This window comes from Pyrgilauda ruficollis, unplaced genomic scaffold (assembly GCF_017590135.1).
Source record: "Pyrgilauda ruficollis isolate IOZ18807 unplaced genomic scaffold, ASM1759013v1 scaffold569, whole genome shotgun sequence".
NCBI lineage: Eukaryota > Metazoa > Chordata > Aves > Passeriformes > Passeridae > Pyrgilauda > Pyrgilauda ruficollis.
This window is the reverse complement of record NW_024527366.1, coordinates 967-11,270: the sequence shown is the minus strand read 5'-3', so window position 1 is coordinate 11,270 and position 10,304 is coordinate 967. Positions and strand designations below refer to the sequence as shown.

General features: G+C 69.5%; 2 protein-coding genes across 2 annotated transcripts in view; both read right to left on the bottom strand.

The window, feature by feature from the left end:
- The window catches only part of PPOX (protoporphyrinogen oxidase), a 5,626-nt gene extending 1,724 nt beyond the window's left edge, over nt 1-3,902 (bottom strand). The window contains exons 1-7 of the mRNA XM_041481791.1: nt 3,567-3,902; nt 2,363-2,478; nt 1,949-1,973; nt 854-1,226; nt 683-763; nt 480-598; nt 159-355 (exon numbers count right to left, since the gene is read on the bottom strand). Of these exons, the coding sequence (XP_041337725.1) occupies nt 159-355; nt 480-598; nt 683-763; nt 854-1,226; nt 1,949-1,973; nt 2,363-2,478; nt 3,567-3,653 (998 nt within the window). The 5' untranslated portion in view covers nt 3,654-3,902. The remainder of the gene's footprint in view (nt 1-158; nt 356-479; nt 599-682; nt 764-853; nt 1,227-1,948; nt 1,974-2,362; nt 2,479-3,566) is intronic.
- A 191-nt stretch (nt 3,903-4,093) lies between these two features.
- USP21 (ubiquitin specific peptidase 21) overlaps nt 4,094-10,304 on the bottom strand; it is a 6,748-nt gene continuing 537 nt past the window's right edge. Inside the window, exons 2-14 of the mRNA XM_041481792.1 lie at nt 9,671-9,726; nt 8,865-9,589; nt 7,276-7,335; nt 6,487-6,610; nt 6,278-6,389; nt 6,060-6,197; nt 5,895-5,959; nt 5,701-5,804; nt 4,961-5,047; nt 4,833-4,911; nt 4,619-4,726; nt 4,424-4,538; nt 4,094-4,337 (exon numbers count right to left, since the gene is read on the bottom strand). Coding sequence (XP_041337726.1) covers nt 4,247-4,337; nt 4,424-4,538; nt 4,619-4,726; nt 4,833-4,911; nt 4,961-5,047; nt 5,701-5,804; nt 5,895-5,959; nt 6,060-6,197; nt 6,278-6,389; nt 6,487-6,610; nt 7,276-7,335; nt 8,865-9,581 — 1,800 coding nt within the window. The 5' untranslated portion in view covers nt 9,582-9,589; nt 9,671-9,726 and the 3' untranslated portion in view covers nt 4,094-4,246. The remainder of the gene's footprint in view (nt 4,338-4,423; nt 4,539-4,618; nt 4,727-4,832; nt 4,912-4,960; nt 5,048-5,700; nt 5,805-5,894; nt 5,960-6,059; nt 6,198-6,277; nt 6,390-6,486; nt 6,611-7,275; nt 7,336-8,864; nt 9,590-9,670; nt 9,727-10,304) is intronic.

The window sequence follows — 10,304 nt, the reverse complement described above, 5'->3', positions numbered from 1 at the left end:
GTCGTCCCCCCCCGGTGTCCCCACCGTGAGCTGCAGTGAGGGGGTCCCAGCACCACGTGGGGGACAGCGTCAGCCCCCCAAAACCACCCTTGTCACCCCCTCAGTGTCCCCCCCCGGTGTCCCCACCGTGAGCTGCAGTGAGGGGGTCCCACCATCACCTGGGGGACAGCGTCAGCCCCCCAAAACCACCCTTGTCACCCCCTCTGATGTCCCCCCCCGGTGTCCCCACCGTGAGCCGCAGCGAGGGGGTCCCGGGGGTCGCGGGGGTCCCGTCGTGCTCCGGGAACGCCACCGAGTCGTAGACGATGCCCAGGAGCGCGGGGTCCTCCGAGGATGGCACCAGGTGGCCAAAACCCTGCGGGGTGGGGGGGCGAGCTGGGGTCACCCCCAGCTTGGGGACAGCGGGGACAGCTTGGGGACAGCAGGGACAGCTTGGGGACAGCGGGGACAGCTTGGGGACAGCGCGGGGCGCCGCTCACCGTGACGGGCAGCGCGGCCCCCTCGTACTGCAGGTTGACCACGGCCACGGAGGCGGCCGGGATCGCCCGGAGCTCCCGCGCCAGCGGCTCCGCCTCGGCCGGCAGCGCCCGCGCCAGCGCTGGGGACAGCGGCGACATCAGCCACACCGCGGCGACACCGCGGCGACACCGCGGGGACAGCCCCCCGCCCCGCCGTGCGGTACCTGAGGCCGGCAGGGCGCTGATAACGTGATCGGCAGTGAGGGTGGCATCGGGCAGCGTGAGCTGGGGACACAGCGGGGACACTGGCGACACCGGGGACCGTGCCAGCCCCGCGGTGCCCCCCGTGCCAGCCCTCGCTGGATCCCGCTGACAGCCACATCAGGGGTCCCCACGCTGTCCCCAGCCCCGTGTGCCCCAGCCCAGGAGTGTCCCCATGCTGTCACAAGCCCAGGAGTGTCCCCACGGTGTCCCCTGTCTCAGCCCCGTCCAAGGGGTGGCACCTGGGAGTCCCCGTGGTGTCCCTCTGCCCCTGTGCCCGCCAGATGCCAGCCCCAGCAGTGTCCCCAGTGTCCCCAGGGTCCCACCGTGTGGCAGTGCCAGCCCCAGCAGCACGGAGCCGCGCCGTCGCTCGGCCTGGAACAGCGCGGGGAAGCAGCTGCGCACGCTCAGGGCCCGGCTGTCCCCGGCAAACACCCCCCGGCACAGAGAGTCCACGGCCAGCTCGGCCACCTGGGGATGGGGACAGGGACACAGTGACAGGGACATAGGGACAGGGACAGTGACAGGGACACAGGGACACAGGGACAGGGACAGTGACACAGGGACAGGGACACAGGGACAGGGACAGGGACACAGGGACAGGGACACAGGGACAGGGACAGGGACAGTGACACAAGGACAGGGACACAGGGACAGGGACATAGGGACAGTGACACAGGGACAGTGACAGTGACAGGGATACCAGGACAGGGACAGGGGACAGTGACACAGGGACAGGGACAGGGACACAGGGACAGTGACACAGTGACAACGGGACCCCACCCACCGCAGGGAGGCCCCGATAAGGCCGGGTGGGGCTGTGGGGGGGTTATCGGGGTTTGGGGTGGGGCTGTGGGAGGTGACACCGGGGACAGGGGGATGGCATTGGGGACAGGGGGAATGGCATTAGGGACAGGGGGAACAGCCCAGAGCACGGCCCTGGGGACAGGGACGGCACCAGGGACAGGGAGGTGACACCAGGGACAGAGGGCATGGCCTGCAGCACGGCCCTGGGGACACAGGGACAGCATTGGGGACAGTGGGGATGGCAATGGGGACAGGGGGCACGGCCCAGAGCATGGCATTGGGGACAGGGACAGGGACAGGGAGGTGACACACCAGGGACAGGGGGAACGGCACTGGGGACAAGGGGCACGGCCCAGAGCACGGCCCTGGGGACAGGGACAGGGAGGTGACACACCAGGGACAGGGGGAATGGCATTGGGGACAGGGGGCAAGGCACGGAGCACGGCCCTGGGGACAGGGACAGCGGGGATGGCACTGGGGACAGCGGGGATGGCACCAGGGACAGGCGGCACAGCATGCAGCGTGGCCCTGGGGACAGCAGGGACACACAGGGCTGGCACCAGGGACAGGGGACACAGCCCGCAGTACACCCCTGGGGACAGCGGGGACAGGAGAGGTGGCACTGGGGACAGGAGGTGGCACTGGGGACAGGGGGAACCCGGCCCAGAGCAGCCCCCGGGGACACCGTGGGGTCAGGGGGTGACACTGGGGACAGGAGGTGGCCCTGGGGACAAGGGACACAGCCCAGAGCAGCCCCCGGGGACGCTGCACGGTGAAAGGGTGACACCGGTGACAGGGGACAGGGGGAGGTGGCCCTGGGGACAGGGGACACCCACCGCAGCCCCGAGGGCAGGGGGTGCAGGGCCCCCCCCAGGTACAGGAAGCGATTCCGCGCCGCCGGGTGGTCCCTGGGGACAGCCAGGATGTCACCGGCCAGCCCCAGCTCCGACACCTGCGCCCCCGGGTCACAACCAGGACCCCCGGATCAATCGCTGGAACCCCGGATCAGCACCGGGACCCCAAATCAGCACCGGGACCCCCGGGTCACAACCAGGACCCCCGGATCAATCGCTGGAACCCCGGATCAGCACCGGGACCCCAAATCAGCACCGGGACCCCCGGGTCACAACCAGGACCCCCGGATCAATCGCTGGAACCCCGGATCAGCACCGGGACCCCAAATCAGCACCGGGACCCCCGGGTCACAACCAGGACCCCCGGATCAATCGCTGGAACCCCGGATCAGCACCGGGACCCCAAATCAGCACCGGGACCCCCGGGTCACAACCAGGACCCCCGGATCAATCGCTGGAACCCCGGATCAGCACCGGGACCCCGAATCAGCACCGGGACCCCCGGATCAACCCCGGGACCCCAAATCACCACCCGGACCCCCGGGACCCCGCGGGAATTGGGGTCCTGTGGGAATTGGGGGTCCCGGGGGACACCGGGGGTCTCTGCAGGGATGGGGGTCCCGGGCTGGGGGGGACACCGGGGGGTGACCGGGAAGAGCGGGAGGGAAGCGGAGCTGGGGGTGCCGGGCTCGGGGGTCCCGCGGGGAGGGCTCGGGGGTCGCACGCTCACCTTGGGCGGGCGGGGGGCGCGCAGCAGGTGGTAGCAGGCGGCCAGGCCGCTGATGCCGCCGCCCACGACGGCCACGGTGGGCGGCATGAGGGGAGCTGGGGCGGGCAGGGTCAGCGGGGCCGCCCGGAGCCCCCAGACCCGCCCGGAGCCCCCAGCCCCGCGACCCCTCCTCACCTGTCCCGCGTCCGCCGCGCTGGCCACGCCCCTTCCCGCGGCTTAGCAGGGGAAGGGGCGGGGCGAAGGGAAGGCGGACCAATGGGAAGGCGCAGCGCGTTGATGGACAGCGCGCTGCGGCGGGAGGAAGCGCGCCGTGCGGATAAGCCCCGCCTACTGCGCCACCAGCCAATCATCACTCACGCCGTGCCCCATGACCACGCCCACCTCTAATCAAGCAACAATAGGCCCCGCCTATACACTCAAACCACGCCCACTACGTAGCTGTCATCGCACGCTCACCTTGGGCGGGCGGGGGGCGCGCAGCAGGTGGTAGCAGGCGGCCAGGCCGCTGATGCCGCCGCCCACGACGGCCACGGTGGGCGGCATGAGGGGAGCTGGGGCGGGCAGGGTCAGCGGGGCCGCCCGGAGCCCCCAGACCCGCCCGGAGCCCCCAGCCCCGCGACCCCTCCTCACCTGTCCCGCGTCCGCCGCGCTGGCCACGCCCCTTCCCGCGGCTTAGCAGGGGAAGGGGCGGGGCGAAGGGAAGGCGGACCAATGGGAAGGCGCAGCGCCTTGATGGACAGCGAGCTGCGGCGGGAGGAAGCGCGCCGTGCGGATAAGCCCCGCCTACTGCGCCACCAGCCAATCATCACCCACGCTGTGCTCCCATGGCCACGCCCACATCTAATCAAGCAACAATAGGCCCCGCCTATACACTCAAACCACGCCCACTATGTAGCTGTCAACCTTAAACCCCGCCCCCTCACCCAAGGCCACGCCCCCTCCCTCTGCCCCGAAACTCGGCGGTTTTTGGGGTTTTTTTAATAAATTTATTCACAAAACCCCCCGGGGCCGCGCGGGCTGCGGCCGCTCCCTCCGCACCCCCCTCTCCGCGGGGCTCCGGGGGCGGTTCCCGGGGGGCTCCGGCGCACGGGGGGCTCCCCCGCAGCCCGACCCGCAGGCGGCTCCGGGCGCGGCTCTCAGGCCCTGCGGCCGGGCGGCTCCTCCAGCTCGTAGAACAGCACGTAGCCCTCGCTGGACGGCACCTGGTTCTCGCTGATGGGCGAGACGCTGCGGGGACACCCTCAGCACCGGCCGCGGGGGGCTCGGGGAGGGGGTGCCCGGCAGGGGCTCGGGGGGCTCGCGGGGGCACTGACCGGGAGTCGTTGTAGACGCGCCAGCCGGCCGGGTCGCGGCAGAAGGCCGTGTAGTGCCCGTAGTGCACGCTGCCCGAGTGGTTGCACAGCGCGTACAGGCTGTAGACAGGGCTGCCTGCAGCAGGACGGGGTCGGGGTTAGGATCCCCCACCCTAAAACACCCCAAAAAGCGGAGACCCCCGGAGCTCTCCTCACCCGCCTTCTCGCTGGCGAACTCCCGCAGGTTGAGCTGCTGCAGAGGGAAGTCCACGAAGACCGAGCATTTCTTGATGGAGTAGCGCGTGGTGGAGAACCGGTTCAGGTCTGCCGAGGGTTAAGGGAGGGGGGGAAAAAATGGAGGGGTGACCCCCTGTGCCCCCACCCCCCTCCCCAAAAAAAAAGTTTGGGGGTGATGGTTCCCAAAGGATACGGAGCACCAGGATGCGTGGGAAGCGCTGGATCGTCAACTTCTTGGTGCTGCGCGTGCGCTGCCGGCACTTGTCACACACCTGGGGGGCAGGGGACATCAGGGGGGAGGGGGGGGGTCCATCCTCTCACCGGGGCGTTCTCCGAGTCCAGCTCCTCCTCCTTGGTGAAGAGGCTGAAGCAGTCGTGCAGCGAGACCTTGCCCCCGGCAAAGCTTTTCTGGAGGGCCACGAGGTCAGGGGGGGAATTTTGGGGGGGTCAGGGGGGGAATTTGGGGAGTTTGAGGGGTTTTTGGAGGGGTCTGAGGGGTTTTGAGGGGATCTGATGGGTTTTTGGGGTGGTCTGGAGAGTTTTTGGGAGATCTGAAGGGGTTTTTTTTTGAGGAGACTGGGGGGTTTTTGGGATGTCTGGGGGGTTTTTAAATTGGTCTGAGGGGTTTTTGGGATGTCTGAGAAGTTTTTGGATGGGTCTAAGAGGTTTCTGGAGGGGTCTGAAGGGCTTTGGGGGGGTCTGAGGGGTTCTTGAAGGAGTGTGAAGGGTTTTTGGAGGGGTCTGAATGGTTTTTGTGGCGTATGAGGGGTTCTGGAGGCAATCTGAAGCATTTTTGAGGCCTTTGAAGGGTTTTCTGGGGGATCTGAAGGGTTTTTGGGGGTCTGAAAGTTTTTTAGGGGCTCTGAAGTGGTTTTGGAGAGGTCTGAAGGGTGTTTGGGGGGATCTGAGGGGTTCTGGGGGCGATCTGAAGCATTTTTGGGGCCTCTGAAGGGTTTTCTGGGGGATCTGAAGGGTTTTTGGGGGGGATCTGAGTTGTTTTTGGGGGCTCTGAAGGGTTTTTGGGGGTGTCTGAAGGGTTTTTGGGGTCCCCCCAGCCCTACCTTTGGGATGGGCAGCGAGAGGTCGCAGAACACCTCGAAGGTGGTGGAGCGGTAGCCGCAGGCCTGGCACTTGAGGCAGCTCTTCAGCTGCCCCACAAAGAGATCTGGGGGGCAAAAAGGGGAGGTCAGGGGGGCACCCCCAGAGGTTTTTGGGGTCCGGGGGAGGGGGGCACAGCCCCACTGCCAGCGCTCACCCACGATCTTGCTGTCCTCCCTCTCCAGGTAGCGCTTCCACATCTGGTTGGCGCGCTCGTCGTCGCTGCGGGGGGCGACACCGGGGTGACACACGGTGGGGGGGGGGGTCAGCTGCCCCCAAAATCAGGGTTCCCCCCTCCCCAGCAGCCCCTCCCCCGTCTCACCTGAGCGTTTCGGGGTCCTCCAGGGCCGGGGGTCTCCGTGTGTCCGACAGGATGCTGGGGGTGCGCCGGCCCTTCCTGTTGATCTCCACGTGCAGCCGGTCCATGAAGAACTTGAGGAATTCCTGCGCGTCCTGCTGGCTGCGGGGACGGGGACGCTTTGTGCCCACCCGGGGGGGTCCCCGGGGGGATCCCCAAAGGTTTTGGGGGGGTTGTCTCACCTGTAACCCGTGAAGGAGGGCACGTATTTTTGGAACACGGCCTTGAAGCGCCCGGGGTTGACGGCCTCGGAGGAGTCGGGGTGCCAGAGGGCGGCGATGACATCGGCGAAGGCTGCGGGGACACGGGGGACACGGCGGGGTCAGCGCCCTCGGGGGGGGTTATGTAACGCTCTGAGGGGGCTGCGGGAGTTTTGGGGGGTCTGTCCCACCTTCGGTGAGCTCCTGGGGGGCGCGGGGGCCGGGGGGCTGCTCCTGCTGGAAGTCCCGGCGCAGGCAGTAGTCGCGCAGCGGTTTGGTGCTGCTCAGGCACTGCAGCACCGCGTTCATGAAGCACTGCGAGGGGACACGGGGACATCCCGGCATGTGGCAGCTCTCCACGGCTCCCTCAGGGTGTCCCCTCTGCTGCCCCAGGTGCCCCGTGGGGCTGGGGGTAGCCGGGGATGTGATGTCCCCAGTGGGATGGGACTGTGGTGGGACAGCCACAAAGAGGCTTGGGGACACTGAGGTGACCCCCAGGTGACACCAAAGGAGCCTTAAAGGACACCAAAGGGACACCAGATCCCTCCCACAGCCCAGGACAGGAGGGTTGGAGACTGTGGGGACAGCACTGTGGGGCTGGGGGACATCCCCAGCAGGACGAGACCAAGGCCACCGAGCATGGGTGACCCCGAGGTGACCCCAAATCCCTCCCACACCCCAGGACAGAGAGACAGGAGGGTTGGGGACCTCGAGGTGACCCCAAATCCCTCCCACACCCCAGGACAGAGAGACAGGAGGGTTGGGGACCTCGAGGTGACCCCAAATCCCTCCCACATCCCAGGACAGAGAGACAGGAGGACTGGGGACCCTGGGGACAGCGCTGTGGAGCTCCAGGAATGTCACCTCCCAGGAGGACAGGACCACAGCGACCAAGCACGGGTGACCCCGAGGTGACCCCAAACCCCTCCCGCACCCCAGAACAGCTCCCCGGGAAGGGCGGGATGCCCACGGCCGCTTACCGTGTTGCCCAAATTCCTGAGGCCGACGTGGCCCGAGCCCAGCAGCAGCGTGTGGTGGGTCTGGGGGGACAGCGAGGGACACCCGGTGAGCCGCGCCCCGGCCGCGCCGTCCCCCCGGGCGTCCCCCGGCGGCGCTGGCTTCACCTCGCCGGTGACCAGCAGCAGCCCCATGACCGCCGTGTGCACCACGGACTCGGAGATGTCGGTGGCCCGGCCCTGCAGCTCCCGCCGGGTCACCAGCGAGCGGTGCAGCTTCCGCGGCAGCTCCACCAGCGTGGCGCCCTGCAGCCCCGGCATGGTGGCACCGCCTCGGTGGCACCGGCTCGGTGGCTCCGGGGTGGCCCCCCGAGGGACCGGTGGCACCGCTGCCGGTCACCGGAGCGTCCCCTCCCCCTCAGCTCATTAGCTGATCCGATTCTCCCGGCTATTCTGGGCCGCGCGAGGCTCATCCCGGGGGATTAATTAGCCGGAGATGCCCCTAGGGACAGCGAGAGCCCGGAGGGGTGCCGAGGTAAACACCCCCCAAAAAATCCCTGCCCGCTTTCCATCGAGGGGTTTCGGGGGTCCGGCGGGGCTGCGGGACCCCCCGAGGCAGCGCTGGGGACATCCCGAGGGGGGACGAGGCGGGGTGGCCGTGCCCAGGTGGCATTTCGGGGATTACGATCCCCCCACACGTGGCCGGGCAGGTGAGGGATGGGGCGGGGGGGGAGGCGGATGCGGAAACGGGGAGGGGGCAGCGGCCACCCCCGGCCACCTCAGTGCCACCAGGGTGCCACCGGTCACTCGTGGTCACCCTGGAGCTGTGGGGACAGAGCCCAGAGGCACAAGGATGGCACCGGCCACCCCCAGCCCCCTGAAGGGTGGGGGACAGCAGCGACCCCCCCTCAGAGGCGTGGGGGTCCCCAAAACAGGACTGGAGCGGGGACAGGTGAGACTGCCACCACTGTCCCACCCTGGCGATGTCACCGAGCCTGAGAGCAGGGACACCGCGGGGGTCACAAAATGTCCCCGAGGATGGGGACGGCGTGGGGGGCTCAAAGTGTCCCTAAGGCTGGGGACACCACGGGGGTCTCAAAATGTCCCTGAGGATGGGGACACCGTGGGGGTCTCAAAACATCCCCAAGGCTGGGGACACTGTGGGGGCTGCAAAATGTCCCTGAGGATGGGGACAGCTTGGGGGTCTGAAAGTGTCCCCAAGGCTTGGGGAATACTGCAGGGGCTTCAAAATGTCCCCAAAGCTTGGGGGACACTGAGAGGGTCTCAAAATGTCCCCGAAGCTGGGGATACTGCAGGGGTCTCAACACGTCCCCATAGCTGGGGATACTGCAGGGGTCTCAACATGTCCCCAAGGCTGGGGACACCACGGGGGTCTCAGCACGTCCCCAAACCTGGGGACACCGCGGGGGTCTCAGCACGTCCCCAAAGCTGGGGACACCGCAGGGGTCTCAACACGTCCCCATAGCTGGGGATACTGCAGGGGTCTCAGCACGTCCCCAAAGCTGGGGACACCGCGGGGGTCTCAGCGCGTCCCCAAGGCAGGGAACACGGCGCCCCACGCCACAGCCCCTCCCGCCCGCCCGAGCTCTTACGGCGGCCGCCTTGTCCTCGGTCCGGCCGGGCGCGGGGCTGCCGGGGCCGTGGCCGAACGGGGGGTCGGAGCGGGCGCGGGGGCCGCCCTCGGGGCGCACGGAGAGCAGCGGCGGGGTGCCTTTGCCGTCGGGCCCGGGGGCCACGGTGACCCTGCGCAGCGACGAGCTCCTCCGCAGCGCCAGCGCGCCCGCGCCCAGCGGGTGCCCGCAGTCCCTGAGCACCAGCCGGCTCAGCGCCACCGCCACGTCCTCGGCGCGGCTGGGGACACCGGGGACACCGCCTCCCTGGCTCAGGTCCCCGATGCTGATGGATTTGGAGCGGGCCAGGTTGCTCCGGCGGCGCTCGGCCGCGCTGGGCAGCGAGAAGGAAGCGCTACCGGGCACCTGCGGGGCCCCCCCGGGCACCCTCACGCCGTGATCGGCCTTGAGCGGCCCCCGGCGCCCCCCCGGCCCGCGGGGAGCGGGGTCCCCCCGTTTGGCCGCCCGGCCCCGCTCCAGCTCCAGCTTCTTGGGGCGGGGGTCGTCGGGGGGCGGCGGGGGCCGGGGGGGCAGCAGGCGCAGTTTGGGGGCCGGGGACAGCCCGTTGGGGGCCGCATGGCGCTCCTGGCTCAGCGCTCGGTGCCCGCTGGGCAGGCGGGAGCCCGCCCGGGGCTGCGCGGTCACCACGGCGCCGGGGTCCCTGGCGCGGCCCAGGCGGTGCTCCGAGGCCTGGGGCATGGCGGGGCCTGCGGGGGACAGCGACAGCCTGGTGACAAGGTGGCAGCGCCAGCGGGGGTGGCAGAAGGGGACGGGGAAGCGGCACCCACCTGCTCACAGCCCCCTGCGCCCGGCGGCCGGACACAGCGTCCCGTCGGCGGGGGCCCTGCGGGGACACGGCGTCACCGGGGGATCCTAAAGCCTCGGGGGACCCCAAAGGCTCGAGGGGACCCCCAGCTCCGTGCCAGGTGAGTCCCGGGGGGCTCGGAGCACCGGGAGTGTGTCTGTCCCCTGCCCAGGCCGGCAGAGCTGTCGGTGTCCCGGGAGGTGCTGGGTGGTCCCGGAGGAGCGGAGCACAAACCCCCGCTGGCCCCGGCTTGGGGCGGGGGTCGCGGCCGGAGACCCGAGGCCTTGGCCCGGGAAGCGCCGCTGGAAAAGCCCCCGACCCCCCCCAGCCCGCGACCCCCGGGCTCAGCCCCCTCCAATCCCGGGGTTCCCCAAAAGGGGATGCGCACCCCCCGGGCCCGCAGCCCCCCCCTCAATCCCGGGGTCCCCCAAAAGGGGATGGGCACCCCCCGGGCCCGCAGCCCCCCTCCAATCCCGGGGTTCCCCAAAAGGGGATGTGCACCCCCCCGGCTCAGCCCCCCGCAATCCCGGGGTTCCCCAAAAGGGGATGCGGACCCCCGGGCTCAGCCCCCCCAATGCCGGGGTCCCCCAAAAGGGGATGGGCACCCCCGGGCTCAG